Source organism: Amborella trichopoda, chromosome 12 (genome assembly GCF_054954075.1).
Source record: "Amborella trichopoda isolate Santa Cruz 75 chromosome 12, AtrichopodaSantaCruz75HAP2 v2.0, whole genome shotgun sequence".
NCBI classification, from domain to species: domain Eukaryota; kingdom Viridiplantae; phylum Streptophyta; class Magnoliopsida; order Amborellales; family Amborellaceae; genus Amborella; species Amborella trichopoda.
Window position 1 is genome coordinate 42227604 of NC_142347.1, and position 18545 is coordinate 42246148.

An 18545-nucleotide genomic window follows, 5' to 3' on the forward strand; every position below is an offset into this window, starting at 1 on the left:
ACAGTTGCAACTCCACAAGGGCCTGAGAAAGATGGAGCATTGCACCATCGTGATCTGTAATGATGACCCCAATCCCCGATGGCCCGGGGTTGCCCAACGAACAATCGTGAAAATTCAACTTAATCGCATTATCTGGAGCTGACCAAGCCACAACTCTCATCGCTTTTTTTCCTTTTAAGCATGAGAATTTCATCTAGGTTCCCAGAAATGTCTGACAACAATATACCTGAGCACCAATTAACTGGTTTAGCACACTCAATCACAGTCAACAAAATGCGTTCCTTAATTGCTTGCATTGTGGACACCTTGCTCTCAAAAGTTATGTTGCTCTTCTCCTTCTGTATATGCCAAAATAAAGCTGCCAACAGAATCCTACAATTTGAAGTCTCTACATCACCAAAGGGAGGGGAAACCACTGCCTGATAAACTCATAAAGGGCCTCTGTTCTCTAATGGACCCAACTCTTGGGATATATAAAGAAAGCCTCAAATTGCAGCAAACATGAACATGAAAACATAACAGCAAATATTCTTATGCCAATAAGGACATGTCCAAGGGCAGGAATGCTTAGCAATAGGCCAATAGCAAAGAATCATAGCAAAAGGAGAAAGATGGTTGCTAGTCTCTGAGTTTACAAACCCGAATTCATGGGAACTGTAAAGTGTCATGACCTGAATCGTTCCTGAGGAAAGCACTTTTAAATTTGTATTGCCATGACGCGAAGGATCTCATGCTTTTATCAGAAACTAAGCTCTGTTTCGAACTTCAAGTATATCATTCAGTACGCCGTGCAATTCTGAAAAAGGAATTCCTAAGCAGTCATAATCATGTTAAAAAGAAAAAAGAAAGGATTTTCTTCTTGCGATAGAAAATTGCTGCAGCATCTAGACAAGAAGCTGGACTTCAACAAGTTAGCTCCCTGTTGAATGGCGACATACCAAGTTACTATAACTCATTAACCAGCCCAAGGGTAACCTAGAACCCGCTTTGATGTCCAAATTTAGGGATAAAACTCGTGTGATGGAAAATGTAGCCTGCCACCATTCAGCACAACTTAGTGGAGTAAGACCCCGCTTATTGGAAAAATGCCGCCATAGGGAAGGGCTTGCATAGAGCTAATATTGTAAACGATGCATATATCCAATGATGGCCGCCAAGTTTTAATGGTTGCCTACAGCGCCAGAGTGAGATAAGACCATAGCAACATAGACATTCAAATGAGGTTTAATTGTACAGCTAAAATAGACCACTGTAGTTTGTTCTTGTGACGACCTTCCGGGTTGAATCCCTGACCTCCCTCTTCCAATCAGATGTCATATGACCAAGCCTAAGCCAGAGAGAGAGAGACCGAAACAGTCTGACATGCAACAGTCTAATGTATTCGAAGAGTGTGAGCAGAAACTAAAAAATGCAGTGGAATGAATAACAGGGGCAGAAAGGATTCATACAATAACCTCAGCTCAGACTATAAACCAAGTCTCCAATTCAAATCGGATGGATTAACCAAAAAAATAAAAATCCAATAACCATAAAAAAGGAAATAAGAAAAGAAATTAATATAACTTTCACTCATACATTTAAATTCTTGCACTGCCAGATAGTTTCAAGAACCCACCAAAACTAAAAAAAAAAAAACAAGCAAAGTATAACGAGAGAACATGTGTCATTTCTGAAAGGGAAGAATATCTTCTCACTCTTCCATTTGATGGCTCTCTTCGTCTGGTTTGGTGATCACCACTTTCATCTTCTTGGCGTTTGGAATAGTTAAGGTAGAATCCTCTTGGAACGCAAGAGGGGCCTTCACCAAGTCTATTCCCTGCTCCAGCTCCTTTAGGTCTTCCTTTCTCTCCTTTATTTTCTTTACTTTCATTCTGCAAATAAAGTTTCCCACGGAAAAAATTGTAAGTCCCAAAAGTAATGTCTTTTTCTCATATTGGATAAAATGGTTTGATCTCTATTCCAATTTAATTACCAAAGAAACAAAAGAAAACGTATACATCACATATGCTACTCAAAATGGACGCATATCCAAGCCCGTGAGCATGTGATTCATTTGGACATCGCATTTATAAAAATAGTATTAGAAGCATCGAATAACAAACCATCAAAGCCAACAATAACAGCCTAAAATAATATCACACTGCATCATTTAGCAACAGTCCGCTCTATTGCTACCTCCTGGAAAGGAAGTTCTGCTCCAATAAAAATAAATTACGAATATACCAAATAGTTTCTATTATTACATGTATGTCTGTTTTTTACCTTTTCTAACGTAATTTTTTTAAAAAGACGACTTTACCTTTTTTCGGAAGTTGAATAACCAAATTGGATGGTTTTTCGGATGTTCAACATCTGAAAATAGGCCGAAAGTTTAACGTTTACATTCCCATTTTCGGGTTTTGAACATCCGAATTGAAGGGTTTTTCGGATGTTCAACATCCGAAAATTGTTTTGGATGTTGGATATCCGAAAATGTCATATTTTCGGATGTTCAACATCCGAAAATGTCATATTTTCGGATGTTCAACATCCGAAAATATGACTTTGAATTTCCTGAAAGTTTCCGGAATTTCACAGTCATTTTCAAATGATGATCATCCGAAAATATGACATTTTTGGATGTTGGACATCCGAAAATGTCATATTTTCGGATGTTCAACATCCAAAACTGACATATTTTCGGACGTCCAACATCCGAAACCACTTTCACAAGGAATACAATGTATCGACATAACCCTTCAATTCAGATGTTCAACATCGAAAAATGGGAATATGAACGTTAAACTTTCGACCTATTTTCGGATGTTGAACATCCGAAAAACCCTCCAATTCGGTTGTTCAACATCCGAAAAAGGGTAAAGTCATATTTTTTAAAAAATTGCATTATAAAAGGTAAAAAATGGACAAACTATTTGGTAAATCCATAATACCGCAAAGCATAACGGACATTTACGTAATTTTCTCAAAATAATACTTAAAAAAAAAAACTCAAATTTTGTAAAATATCCAATTGTCCGTACTACCCCATCACCCTGCAAATAATCATTTTATTTATTTATTTTTTAATCATTAACTAGCTGATGCTCCTCAATGACCTCTCCTTGAACTCCAAATAAACCATACAGTACCAGAAAGAAGTCACTTACTTGGGAGAGTTTTAACTCTCCATTTTTAACTAAAGGGAACTTTAGACCAGTAAGAAATTCAACTTGCACATCTATATTTTACTTAAGAGGATCTAATGATGGCTACTTACCCCTAAAAACGAAAAAGAATCAATATAAGAAACAGGGATGTTCTGCAACCACAAATATGCCTGGCGGATGGCAATTAAAATGAGCGAAAAGCAAGATTGAATCCACCCCAGCACTAGAAATTGTAACATCACATTAGATCCAATTTTGATTTGCTCACCAAGAATGACCAATACTGATAATATGACAAAGTAAAACGTATTGGAGATTAAGATCATATTTCTGAACTCATGGTGATGTGGACTGTTAGAACCTGCTTTGCGAACTGCTTTGTGAATTAGAGAAGTCCGAAAGGTACTAAGATATTCAAAGAAATTAAGGGGAATTCTCATTAAAAGGGAAGGTACAAATAATTTGATCCATATATAATTGGTCATTCTTATAGGATTTGTGTAGCCGACCCCAAATAGTTGGGATAAGGCTCTGATGATGATGATGATGATTGGTCATTTTTCTTAAAGAGTGTAATTTTTTTTTAACAAATTCATATTAAGAAGTATTGATTGATCTGGAGAATTTTGAGAACAAGGAGAAATACCTGTTTAGCCAGAATCTCTCTCTCCTGCTTACTCTAATATCATCAATCTTCTTCATAGCTTTCAGAGTGTTCTCCACAAGATTTCTGTCATATCTCTCTGGTCTCTGCCGCTTTCTTTCAAATTCAAAGACAGTATCCTGAGAGTAAAATTAAAATGTAAACAAATTAGTAACTTGTACACAAGGATAGTGGAAAGAACTGTCCAACAGAAATAGCAAATACCCTTGCAAGATCCTTGTTATGCAGTTCTCTATATTTCTTCGTCCATCTCACTTTACGAGGATTCCTTTTCATCTTGAAGTTCTTGTGGCATTTGGATCTGCAAAACTTGAAAACCTGTGCAATATTAAAGAGAATTGCTATGAAATTAGCACCACAATTGAAGCCTCACAAATAATTTATGCCGAATGTTACGTCATGAAAAAGGCAAATGTACAAATAAAATAGTAGCAATAGTTCAGCATAAATATGGCTCCACAAATAAGTTCATGTTCTCAGATATTCATTCTAGTTTGCTTTTATTTTGCATACAATGAAGTCTTTTCCCCCACCTCATGTATCACAACTGCAACATTCAAAATTTCAAATCCCTCAACAAAATAAACTAATCCAACCGTTAATACCATAAGAGATAATCTTGTAAATGAAGCAGTTCAGCTTTTAATTTTGGAATTAGGATAGCGAACCCTAATTTTTTACTATTAACTTTATCCCAATTAATGAAGACTCATCCTACACATTCAAACATGCATCTATATCCAGATACATGGCCAAAGCAACTCTGCATAAGCTGCAAGGAATCTCCAGCGATCTGGGAATCTCTTAGATATCCTCTACAAGAGCTGGCATTGCAAACCTCCTTGGATCCAATATGAAAATCACTTCTAACATATTTGATCATCAAGATCTCGTGATTGGGTGGATAGTACCTTTCGGGGCTCCCCATAGGTCACAGAAAGGCTCTTTTCAATCCAGGTAAAAACTGAACAAAAGCAAAGTGGCATTTATGGAACTTTGTTCCTTAGTAAAGAAATGATTGGGAAAGAAGATAAAGAACCATAGAGTGAACTTTCTTCAGTTAAAGAACTAGCAAATTGCATACTCAATGTTCTCCAAGTAGAGCACCATCGTGTGACAGACAGCCTTACACCCCTCGCAAGCAGTACACCTCATTCCATCTTTATTCAGAGGATTCCTTTATAGTACACACATGTAATGAGGTTGAGTTAAATTACAAACCTTGTCAGCTCAATCTTTAGAGCGTGGGTAGCACATGATTTGATATCAATTGGTTCTTTTTTATTGGTTTCTGCAAAAATACCTTTAGCAGGATAGGTTTGTAAGTCTAGTAGGAAGAATCCCTTTCTGTAATTTGGTTTCAAAATATCAAGCATCTGCATTTTTGAAATGGTAATATCATGCGTCTTCTTGAATTTGTCTGTACTGCAATTTCAGAATATTAGTGGTTATCAGTTAGGGGATAGTGCAGTGAAAATGTAGGTCCAATGTCCAGTAATTCCATTTACATGCTAAAACAACATACTTTGCAATTAATGCACTCAACCACCACACAACCAACTACACACTAACATCCCTAATAATTCTATCACATCTCTGTCCACACTTAAGAGAAAAAAGAATAAAGGAGTAGATATCAAAGGAAGTGAATCCTACTAATCTGATTGCCACAGAGATAAACACTGAACCCAGAAACAACCCTTTCACAAAGAACACGACTGCTCAGAGTCCAACCATCCGATGGAACTTTCTGATATTACCCAATCTATATATATTTATGAGCAACAAGATTCCAAATATAACAGTACAATTGAGGATAGACAACTTTGATATGATATGATCAGAATGATATTGTGCTACAGCATTTTGTCTCAACTGTATTAGGCAGAACAAGAAAATCAGCTAATAACAAAAAACTAATCCATAGAACACGCAAAGAAATATGACAGCTAATATACTACAGTCAATATTAATGGTTATCAGCAACAAAAGATCATCTATTTAGAAAAATTAAGATAGAAAGGAAATAGGTCATTATAAACTGGCTGAACTGATTTAAAATCTTAGTCATCCGATGGATAGCATCAAACGTAACCTTTCATATTTACTCATCTCATTGCAAACGACAAACAGAATACTTCACAAAGTTGACTGATTCATAAACCATACTGTACTTTTATCAAAAAATAAATACAAAAAACAAATAAAGAATGCAAGCAATTCAACAAAACAAGAACATACCGTGCAGTCATTGCGAACAAACTGAATCCCATGACCGGGATAAATCGTACTGGAACAGAACCAACACTTCTCTAGCCTCATTGGATATCCAAGTCAAGGTATACCCTTTAACCGCCACAAGAAACCTGACATGCAAACATGTAAATTAAACCAAATTAGATATATATTTTTGTCACATTTACCAAACTGCACCAAGATATCGTGTAGAGAACGGGCAAGCACGAGCGGAGCCGGGGCCAAATTTCATTGGGCACAATGTTATGAAATTTGCCTTTACGATGACTTCCAATTGAATCTCACATTAGAATTAGATTGATACTTCAAATAACAATGCAAATGGAGGAAAAATAATATTTTGCATTGCAACTTGTAAAAGTCCCAGACACAGAGCAAAACACCCACCTTTGCTAATTTAAATCAAGAACTGATGAGAAAGCTCTAAACCCTAATTTCGAAAAGGAGATCCAGTGTAAACGAGAAATGGGAATTGAGTTAAGACAAATGTTTTACCTGGTTTGAATGGATAACCGAAGAAGAGCCGCAGTGGCAGATTTATGGAGAGCTAGAGTTTACGCCAAATGAGAAAGCAGAGGGCTTCCATTTTCAGGAGTGAGTCAAATTATACAAGAACCCTAGGGTATTGATTTTGCCAATAGGGCACCCGGGGAATCGAGGGATTTGTTTTTATTTTTTAGGGAAATTACCAAAAGGGAAATATAAAAGGTTCCCTCAACCTTAAAATGTAGAATTAAGGTTGCTTCTGAAAAATCCATCGAAAAATATTATTTTAATGGTAAAAAATCTTCTAATTGATCATCGCGGTCGAGATGTACAAATATGAAAAAGAAAAATATTTCGAGCCTTCGAAATAATGCACTTGCGATACATTATAAAAAGAGTTCATTTTCAAGATTTTCATATGCTTATACATTTACTTGATTTTAACTATTTTTAGAATTTAAAATTTTATAATTAGATATGAAAGTAGATTTTCAGATAATCCTAAAAAAATTTTATACCAAAATTACTTGTTATAATTAAATTTAGGGGGATGCACCTTAATTGCATTATTTAAGGTTGCAATTGCAACTTTATAGAAACCATGAGAATGAGATGGGCCTTGGCGGTAGTATTGCCAAGCCCCATGTTGAGGTCTTTGACTCCATTCTCACCAAAAGATAAGAGCCCAAATCCTCAGGGACTTTACCACATTTGGAGAATGGCATCGGGCCTTAGCAATAGTATTGTCGCTATTACACTTATCACATTTCAAGAATGGCATGGGGCCTTGGTGATAGTATTGTCGAGCCCCATGTTGAAGTCATTTCCATTTTCACCAAAAGGTACCACTTTTGCTTTGGCGGTAGTATTACCGAGCCCCATGTTCAGGTCTCTAACTCCATTCTCACGAAAGGATTGGGGCCTTGGCGGTAGTATTACCGAGCCCTATGTTGAGGTCTCTGACTCCATTCTCACGAAATGGTTGGGGCCTAAATCCCCACTGACTTACTCCATTTGGAGCATCCCATAGGGCCTTAATGGTAGTATTGTCGAGCCTTATGTTGAGGTCATTGACTACATTCTCACCAAAAGGTAAGGGCCCAAATCCCCATTGACTTACCACATTTGAGAATGACCTAGGGGCTTTGACTCCATTATCATCAAAGAGCAAGGGCCCAAATCCACACTGACTTACCACTTTTGCCTTGGCAGTAGTATCATTTGTACCCCAACTAAGGTCTAGGCTTTCATTCTCACCCAATGCATTAAAAAACTACTAACGATTTAAAAAATGGGCAGGGACTCGTCATCTCCATTGAATTGCCAAAAAAAATCCTTGTAGAAACCACACCCTTATAAAAAATGCCCTTTTTTATTACGTTATTACAAATAAACTTCAAAATTTTAAAAGGAACAGTGTTTGGTGAGTCGGCTGACTCACAGTCTTCTTGTGTGGTCTCCCTACAAAATACATTTCTAAAATATATTTTCGATCCAAAATTTTAGAATTCAATAATTGTTGGTGTTTATGTGGCCTTTAAAGGCCTTATGAGTATGTAATGAAAACATTTATTATTGTAGAACATAAACTCAGTGGGAGTGTAGTCCCTCGATGACCATACTAAGCAAATGATGTTGCTGATACCGGACTGTGCTTGACGATCTAGGCCAGTCGGTTAGAAAACCCAAGATACTTGGGCATAAAAAATATACCGAGAAGGGTTTTTGGGTTAGCCTTAATGAGGTTGGAGCGTATGCCTAGATGAGTGAGTCGAGGGACTGTGTGACCCTTGTGTGTGATGTTAGGCCTACAGAGATGGGGGCCAAAACCTTATCCATGTTCCATCACACGGCATGCATATAGATAGATCGTTGATATCCACCTTTGGGTGAAGCATATGCATGTGCGAGAGATACCATTATGCGTCATAGAGCTGTGGTCGCATCAGGTCATGGTGACCTTGACTTGTCTCTAGAGGAGGATCTGTAATCCACAGACTGGGATTGCGACTCCTTGGCTCATCGACCAGACTTTAGTGACTCGCTAATGAGCTCCTACTTGGACTGTGGGTCATGGAAAACACTGGATCGGTTCGATAAAGCAAGTGTGGTCTGTAGTCCACAATTAAAGGTGGAGTACCCCGTGATCGTTGATAGAATTCCTGAACCATATGGATCCACTTCCCATCATATTAATTTAATTGTGTTCATTTTATTATGAAAATTATTTTAAATTTATTATTTAAATTTTTATGAATCTTTCAATATTTTATTTATAATTTTTGGAATTATAAATAGGAAGTTATTGATTTTACAAATTATATAAAATTTAAATAAAAATTAAATAATATTTAAATAAAATTTAAATAAAATTTTAAAATATTTATAAAATTTTCATGGGGCCCATAGTGCACATGGGCCCACCATGTGGCAAATGGGTGGGGGCCCACATATCCCACTGCTCCCTTTGCCATTACATTGATATCAAGTTTTGTAATTTTTGGAAAGTCCATCTTATAAGCATATGGTCAAATATTGTTCGAGAAATATTGACCATATTTTATCTTGATTATTAAAAGAATATCTTGACTTGACATTATTGAAATATTCTTATGGAACATATGAGATGGATTATGCAATGTTAGGGAATGCATAATATTTTAATAGATTTAACTTATTTAAATATATTAATGGGAAAAATGGTTTAAGGAAATGGGGATAATGATTCATGCACTTTCCATGATTCTATGGAATGGATGGCTCAGATCTCTCACCCCACAAGTCACCTTGATCAACGGTCTATATTCAATCTCAAGAAAGAGGCAAATTATGGAAAACCCTAAAGAAACCCTAGACCTAAATTTCACTATGAATAGGGGTGCTCTTCCCCCATCTCTACATACTTCTCTCTCTCCCATAACCTCTCTCTCCCCCAGAAACTCTCTCTCTTTCCTAGGGGTCATGCCCCTCTCTCTCCACTCTCTGATTTTCTCTCTCTACTCTCTCTCTCCTAAAAAGACCCTAAAGGGTACGCCCCAAGATAGAGACTCTCTCTCTCATGATCTAATCTAAGGGTTGAGAAAATTAAGGTTTGAGCCTAATTATTTTGGAGTTAAGGTTTTGTAGAGATTTAATGATGGTTACCTAGTTTGACCAAAATTTACTTTCCCGGTTCGAGAGTGAAGCTAGACCACTGATCCCGCGCTATCAGATGTGGTGACTCGGTGTGGGGTGTAAAAAGCCCGGTTGAGGTAATCTCCGGCATCTTTTTTTTTATTTGTTTGTTCTTTTATTTTATATTGTCAAGTACAATATTATTTGTATGAATGACATCAAGTAGTTGAGATTTATTTTATTGATGTGTTATTTATTTTTGAAATTTTTATTCTTTGTAATAAGACCATCTGTGAGTGATCTTGTTGCTAAAATTATAAGGGGCGATTATTATTAAAAAAAAATTAATTGTATTTCCCCGGCAAAAGATTACATAGGTCTTTTTTTAAATAATATCAACCATGACAATGATATAAACTTAGAATTTTTCTGTTTCAAAATATATAAATGTTATTTTCATAATCCATTTGTTACATCCATCTTAGATATAGAAATTAGATAGACAAGGGACTGAATGGTAATAGGTAAATCGTCTTACTCACCAAAACCATGTTTTTTAAAACCTCATCCATACCTCCTTTCACCATTTTTTGCTTTTTTTTTTTCTTTTTTTTTTTTAACTAAAATACCATTTCATAAAAAGTGTTAGGTCCGTGAAGGCATCATAGTTAGCCCAGAACCATGATGGTCATGGAGGGTTCAAACGTTATTGGCGTGGGGGCTTAAGTCATCAAGATTTTATTAGGACCATGACGAATGATGATGGGGTAGCATTAGAACCATCATGGTGCTTAAATAACCATGATGATCACCTTGACTATCACGGATCTTGCACCACCGTGATACTATCACAGTTCAATTAAAACCATAATAGTTAAACAACCCATCATGGTACTTTAAATATCATAATGCTTCAAACATGGTTCTCACATTAAATCCAATACAAAGTCACTTAGAACGTGTTATAACCATCACAGTAATGGTTTAACCGTGATGCCTCCATGGACCTAATGGGGTATTTTCGTTACAAAACACAAACAGTGGTGAAACGGGGTATGAATAAGACTTTTGAAACTCTAATTGAATAATCTAAAAAAAATGGATACTTTATATATATATACTCCATGTACCAAAACTTTTAAAAGTTCTATACTTGGATGCTCCTATCCTGGGGACGGGGCTTCTCTTAGAACTGGTTTCTACTATAACTTGTCCTTGGGTTAGGGATGTATGCTCTTTTGAATAGAGCACCCAGAAAGTATGTATCCCATAAACTCATTACTGCCTTCTTCTTCTTCTTCTTCTTCTTTTTTTTTCTTTTTTTTTTTTTTTTTTTTTAAAAAAAAAAAAAAAATTCTTCCGTCATTTATTTTGTTATTTAGCAATAAACTTCTCACTTTCATTCCAATCTTCAATATTGTTGACTGACTATGATGGAAGACTTATTCTTCAAGTTTCTTTCCAACATTACCTCTATTTAGAAATTTTAGGTCTTAAAGTTTCCATTATCCTCAATTTATTGAAAACGTCTCAAATCTTCAAAGGGTAAACCAAGTAAGACATTTTTGTCCAAGCTACACAATTATTATGGAGAAGAGATTGATGCTTTTTACTCTTCGGGATATGCATTTTGACTCTTTTTCACAATTTTCATGTGGGACTCTAGGTGTTGAAATCTTAAAAAGAGAAGTTAACCATGCCTTTCCCCTAATTTAGTAAGGTGTCCTAATACCTCTATCTCTTTAAGTCCACGAATATGCCAGAACTGTGTATTAAGTTCATTCAACAGCAATGAAGGGTTTAGCCGCTTTGAAGTAGGGAACATCTTTTATGTTGACATTTCAAAGAAAAAGACAAAAATAGTTAATTAGCTTAGTACTTCTGATTCTTCTTGGTATCAATCTGTTGGAAATGGAGTTGAAGTCGAGGTAGTAGCATACCCCATACATTAGTTGTCCGTTGTGGTTTGTATTCTCACTTACATTCAGAAATCACTAACTAAAAAAGAAATAGGGACTCAAAACTTCCCCAAAAAATGGCAAGAAATAAATAATTATAAGATTATCCATAGTTAATAACTGTGTTGGGACAATATGTCAATGTCAATACTAGTTTATATTTTGCCCCAAAAATCGTTAAGCGGAAAAAGATGTAATTGGTTTGAAACGGATTAAAAACAAATACAATTAGAAAATGGCGTATATATATATATATATATATATATAGATATGAAAAAAAAATGTTTGATGCTGCGGGGACTGCATATTTACATTTGTGGTCTCTGAGGCATAAAGCATCCATAGATGCAAATAGGTGGTCCATCTAAAAATAATTGAAACTAACAGTTCAAATGTTTTCTTAATAAAATTATTATTTCTTAATTTACTTATCTTTTCCATATTCATGATCTATATGTTAGGGATTATGTCCTTAAAAATTAAGTTAAAAAATACATCTCAAAAATAGATTTTTAAGAGGTGACTCATTTCTACTTGGACTCATAAAAATCATGTCCATATTATGAATGGGTAGAGAGAAAGAGGGGGGGACCAAAAAAAAAAAAAAAGAAGAAGAAATAGGTGACAGAGACTTTAATTCCTTTTCCCACGGAGAAGCAAAACGGTCAATTGCCCCTCTTTGTATGCTCGTGGAAGAGGAATTTCAAAAATTAAAAACTCACTCTTACAAAAGGAATCTTGTAGTTTCTTCTTGAAAAACCCTTATTAAACCCTAACCTAGTTTTCCTATAACCCATGATCATCTTAGTCATTCAAGCCTAATAAAAGATCAGTTTCATGGCCTAAATCCTAGTTTCTTAGGGACCTTCCCCACATTCAAGCCATAGGTTCGAATGGTATACATTTCAGTAGCTCAATGCTATAAAAAACTATAGAGAGCGAAAGAGAGAGGAACTTATAAAAAAAAGTAAGCGTGCCCCACTCTAATGGTAGCTATTTCATTACTGCATATATAATACATGGGTGCAGTACTTTAATGGTAGCTATTTCATTACTGCATATATTATAATACATGGGTGCAGTTAGCATACAGATACAGATGCATCCATAGCTCTAGAGGTAAGGTAAACCTTGATGTAAAATATTCTTAGGATTATCTCAAAATCTATTTTTATATCTAATTATAAAATTTTAAATTTCAAATATGGTTAAAATCCCATAGATCTATAAACAAATGAAAATCTTGAAAATGTACGGTACAGATAATAAGTTGTAAAATTTACTATTTCTGAGACTTAAAATCTTTTTATTTTTCATGGTCATACATCCCGATGTCAAGATGATCAATCAAAATATTTTTCAACATTAAAACTATCTTTTCTGATGGATTTTTGAGGTGCATCTGTAGCTGTAGAGGTAAGGTTGCAACGTTATATAAACTTTTTCCATAATACATATAAAGGAAAGTATAGAATAAGACCATTTACTTTTGATACAAAGTGGTCACATTAATCTTGACTATTGGATGTGAAATTGGACTGCAATTATTCCATTGATCAAGTTCAAACTTCAAAATAAATTTTCTCAAACATTGAGACACATCCAAGCTATCAAATTCACATGAAATGGTCGTAAGGTATTGTGACCTCATTGTGTATCAAAGGTCAATGATCTCCTTGTATACAATTCCTGTATATAATCGTGGGTTAGAGAGTACAAAAATAAAATTTACATTGTCAAACCATTTATACACTTTCCTATACATTATAGTCGTACTATACTTTACACACTATTTCTAACGTGTTACATTCTCTCACAATTTCTTTGGATGTGTCGTATATGATTGCTTAAAAAGGAAATATCAATACTTAAACCACCATGTAGTCTTTCCAAAAACTAGGGGTGCTAGATTTTATTTCTATTAAATCCCATGTCACAATTATCCTCAGCCCCATGTGAAATCGGGCAATTGGGGGTGTGTGCATTCGCCAACATTAGAACTCCGAAAAAAAGTTCCTCAAATTTTATGCAGACCAATAATAGTTCAGGCATCTGATGTTGCATGTGACGGTGCTTGTGATCTGTGTACGAAAGACAATAGTTTCATTGTACACAATCCATACAATAAAAGTCGAAGAAAACATATCTTGTCATCCATATGAGCCCTGCTCAAATAATTCACCGCTAATCATAATTATAAAGATCAATACTGGTACAAATGAAACTGATCTCTTCCCCAACAAACGAATTATTATTTCTGCAAAACTGGTACAATTGGAACGCAAAACTAAGAACGTGGCTTAGCACGAGTAGAAGGTTCCTCCTTTGACTCTATGCACATCATAAAGAAGTAACCAAGTATCCATAGAAGCACATATTGGGAGGGAATCCAACATAAAAGAGCGACAAGGCTCAGTATGCTACCAACATACTGTGGATCCCTTATGTATCCAAAAGGAAACTCAGTCACCCAAGCTATCTTCTTTCCAAAGCGTACCCCATAATATGTACCGGATTCACCAAGCAATTGATAAACCCTGGAATTAATAGCACACTTTTAATATCTTAAGTTAGGAAGTATATAATCTTGCAGAAGGTAAATAAGCAGTTAAAGGCTAATTTTCTGGCCATTGAATTCAAATTTTCTATTCAAACATAGAATCCAAGGCCGACTAAAAAAAATAAAAAGAACAGAGAAAGGGAAAAAAGCCACTAGAATGTTGGAAGAAAAAACTTGCACCAGAACAGCAGATTGATAGAAGGTTGAAGTAGAATTTGAATTAGTATAGCTAAAATTTGGTATTTTAAGGACTCAGACAGGAATTGGTCATTGCTCTATTCATGCAGATCTCTTGGGTTCCTCTTGGGTTTTATCATCCATCTACCTTCACTAAAGTCCAGTGTGACTCAGCAGATTTTAGATATTTAATAGCTGGATCTGAAGGCTTGGCATCTCGTGGGAATGGGTTTTCACTTTTCGTATTCTGGATATTCATAACTGTGATCTCAAGGTTAAACCATTTTAAGGTTACACCAAATGGTTAACTTCTATTATATTTCAGAGGGGCATAAAATGATTCAAAAGGGTTAGTGTCAGATACCGTGTTTTATTCTAAAGGATATTTGTCAGGTAAGGGAGAGAAATAAGATAAACTACAACAATAGAGAGGGTGGTCCTGTCAAGACTGCATATTGGTGCTCTCCAATGTAAGCCTCGCACTAAGCGCACCTTCCTCGGTTAGCTTATGAGCAAGCTTTATTCATGACCCCAAAATGCAACAACTGATGAAAGGCAAAGAAAGAAAGAAGAAAACACGAATCCCAACACTAATGCCACTCACAAAGGAAGTGACTTCATGTGCTAACCAGACCACTCAAAATTCCATCATAAGGGATATAAAGTTGATTGGTAACATTTTGTCATAAAATACACATGAATATTTAACCTCTTTATAAATAGCTAATGGCTATTCCAGCTTTATGAAAATTGAAAACAAAAATAAGCCAACAGGAACACAGAGGGACCTAGCAATCTCAATGTCAAATGGAGATGCAGCCCCGCTGATTTAAACGGTGATAGCCCTTTTTCAATGGTTTTTGCTTATTTAATAAACTCAATTGTATAAAAAATCTTAATTCAAGCACGAGTATCAGATCGTGAGAGTGCATGTGCATACATGATGAAATCCACCTAACAAGGTCAAATATGTCAGACAAGAAGTTATTGAATTATAGAATAGGCATCGATCTTACCTATAGTCATGTATGCCTTGGCTCTACAGAAGCCCCTCAAGCCAAGAAGCAAGCATAATGTATTGCTTGCACAAAATATATCACCTGAACTGACCACTACGTCACATAGATGGAGAAGGATCACAAACTTAACGGAGTTACAACCTACAATCAGTTAACATCATTTCAATGCCATTTAACGTCACTTATATAACTTCATTTCAATATGCAGACTAAAAAGATTCAATGACCTCAACATTGTCTCCGTTGATAACTTCTTTTCATTTTATAGTTGTTTATCCAGTGATAACATCAACTACATACACTAGTAGGATGATAGAACCTAAGGAAGAATGCCTGTAGAATAAGTAACACTCATAAGCATTCCTCAATGCAGATGCCACATGAGAGTAACTCTAGTCTCACCAATCTTTTATGCTGGGCTGAGTCAAAGATGGACTTCCTCAGTCAACATATATACCCATAAACAGTAAATTCCTCAAGTTCGAATCAGCCAGATATACAACTTTGTCTAATGAAAGTATAAAAATGAGTTCTTCATTCCCGTTTTTTTTTTTTTAACTTGTCAACAATTATTCATTCCCATTTCCTATATCCAAAGACAGTGATGCACAATAATGAATAAACATCTAAGAGCTGCAATCCTACACTCAATACCCAAGGTACAGGATATATGTTAGAATAACTTTGGGTTTTTGTGTTTTGTTAACTACAATCCTAGGATATATATTAGAATAACTTTCGGTTTTTGTTAACTACAATCCTAAGTTGAGGGTCCTTTTTTTTTTTCATCCTAACAATAATCCCATATCTTGGGTTACAGCTCTTGTTATGTGTTAATGCAATTATTGTGTTTAGTATTGCTGTTGTTGTTTCATTGTATGCTTCCATTAACATCATCGTTTATTTTGTATCATGACAGAGTAAGCATTGTTGTTGTTTTTAATGAAAATTTAGAGAAAAATTTGTCACATATTATTCTGAATGATACTAGGCAAGGACATAAAGTTATTGATCAATGACTTCAATGCATCCTTGCACTGCAAAATCATAACTTTATCTTATGCTATCTTTATACGTCTGGTTATTTCAATCCATTTTCTTTTAGCCAAGTCCGTTATACTCATGGCTTTAACTTAACCTAATTTTTGGTGATCCACATTTTTAAGCTTTTTTTTGTATCAGACTGTTTGGGACAAAACTGACTTATTACAGGTATTTTAGTTTCCCAATATATTGCTATTATCAGACTGGCTAACTATGGTTGGACCTCAAATCTAAATTCTCCTCGTACTTTAGCACATGGCATAACTAAAATCCAAGGACCTGAGCCATTAGTAAGGCATTGTAGCTTACATAGACCAGTTTGCTCTAAGCCTCACTCATCTACTGATTTTCTGTGCCAAACCTTTTTCATGAGTAAGAGAGCAAAGTATATTTTCCAACAACCCACAAAATTCAATTTTCATGGCAAAAAACCTAAGATTTATGTCAATGATGCTATATAGTAGGAGCCCAGGCATGAGGCTGGAGAAACAATCAAGCCAAAGGTAGAAGATAAGTAATATCCATAATAACATTATGTCAAGCATACCTGACTTCTAAATGAAAGGACTATAAAGGAGTTGTCAAAATCTTAGGTATTGACAGAAAGATATAAAATACACAGAGTTTAGATACAGTTAACAAAGATGGAAATAATACAAACGATTGTCTGGAAAATCATGAAACATAGCATAGGGCTGACATAAAATGGTATTTGATTTTAAATCAAAAGTTATTGAGTGACATAGTAAGGCTGATAACTTCAACAATTAATCAGTGTTTAGAAATTGCAGGTATTACCTAGACAATGACAAGAGATCGGAATTCCACATTTTCAGTGATCAGAAGGCCCACGGTTCCCTTTTTGCTTCTTTTGAAAGTAGCCATTCATCTATTAATCAAGTGAGGGTGATCCATATCAAGTTGAACTTACAAGTATAGACAATGAGATGCAAAGCAATGAGAGAGAAGATCATGGGGAGCGTTGTTGCAGCGTTTCCTTTTGCGTAGGCGACAATATAACAGCATAACCATTCAAATGTTATACAATCCAACATGCATTTCACGGATTTCCAATGAAATTTCAATATCACACCCGTGAATTTATAAAATAAGATCAAATAATCCTCCCACTTCTTGCCAAAACTAAACAAAATCAATAAAGATCAACTAGGATAGATAACCCAAATCAGGAACTACTGTTATTGAAATGAACACCCATGGAGGAAAAGGAACCCAATTCAAATTTGCAGCTAAAAATCAGGATTCACATCTAGTAGATCTGACACCAATAAAATAAAAGAACCAACTCCATCATTTACAGTTTACAGTCACTAGGTTTCAAATTCCAAGTGAACAAACAACAGAGAGAGAGAGAGAGAGAGAGAGAAAGAGAGAGAGAAAGACAGAGAGAGAGGAATAAACTTACTTGAAATTGAGGTACTGGCCAGAGATGAAAAGAACCCAAGAATACCATGGAGGCCAAGAGAAGTGGGCAACTGATAGCAAAGCAAGAAACTGAAGGAACTTAATGAGGTGAGAGACTTGAGCCATTATGTGAGATGGGTCTCTTTTGTTGCCACATAGATCCACCCATGATTGTGGGTAGGTCCACAGGAGATAGTAAAAGGGGAATGGGAGTATCAATGCAATGGAAATGAGATTTATTCCTGTTTCCATGACTGTGAAATGACCAAAAAAAAACAGTTACTCAATTAGGGTTTGTTTTTGCCTCTTTGGAGAGTGAGACAGCACTGGAGCCTAGATAAGAAAAATTTTACAAAAGCAAGCATAAGAAAAGCGGTAAAATTTTACAAAAAGCAGTTGACCTTTTGGAGGCGTAAGACAGATGATACAGACACGCCAAATTTCGATGAGGTTTTTGGTTTGAAAAAATATGTATATATACAAGGGTGTGGTTTGTATGGGCCCTAAACAATCAAAGTAATGCACCTTCAAATAGTATATAAAAATGTGGTTTTAATATTGAAAATTTTTATGATGCGGTACAATATTTTTAATATTTAATTATAAAATTTAAATCTTTAAAAATAGTGTAGATTGAGTAGATTTATAAAAATTTAAAAATCTTAAAAGTTGACGGTTCAAAAATGAGTTACAAGA

At 35.3% G+C, this 18545-nt stretch overlaps 2 protein-coding genes across 8 annotated transcripts; both read right to left on the bottom strand.

The window, feature by feature from the left end:
- Positions 1-1419: 1419 nt before the first annotated feature.
- On the bottom strand, positions 1420-6649 carry LOC18447074 (putative ribosome biogenesis protein RLP24). Of its 2 annotated transcripts, none has more exons than XM_011629752.3 (5): positions 6562-6649; positions 6052-6176; positions 4015-4111; positions 3793-3929; positions 1420-1871 (listed from the first exon to the last, which is right to left on the bottom strand). In XM_011629752.3, exons 2-5 carry the CDS (start codon positions 6081-6083, stop codon positions 1691-1693), a joined length of 447 nt encoding a protein of 148 aa, XP_011628054.1. In that variant the 5' UTR covers positions 6084-6176; positions 6562-6649; the 3' UTR covers positions 1420-1690. The 2 variants fall into 2 exon arrangements, with proteins under 2 accessions (XP_011628054.1, XP_006857238.1); XM_006857176.4 differs by having other exon boundaries at positions 4015-4128.
- Positions 6650-13708: 7059 nt separating this feature from the next.
- Positions 13709-18303, bottom strand: PLMT (phospholipid N-methyltransferase). Of its 6 annotated transcripts, none has more exons than XR_016046559.1 (4): positions 17851-17983; positions 17223-17421; positions 15378-15473; positions 14022-14161 (listed from the first exon to the last, which is right to left on the bottom strand). XR_016046559.1 is itself a non-coding variant. In XM_011629754.3 (3 exons), exons 2-3 carry the CDS (start codon positions 18099-18101, stop codon positions 13912-13914), a joined length of 501 nt encoding a protein of 166 aa, XP_011628056.1. In that variant the 5' UTR covers positions 18102-18103; positions 18251-18303; the 3' UTR covers positions 13709-13911. The 6 variants fall into 6 exon arrangements, 1 of the variants encoding a protein (XP_011628056.1); XR_016046558.1 differs by having other exon boundaries at positions 15378-15521; XR_016046560.1 differs by having other exon boundaries at positions 17223-17313; positions 17851-17869.
- Positions 18304-18545: the final 242 nt, after the last annotated feature.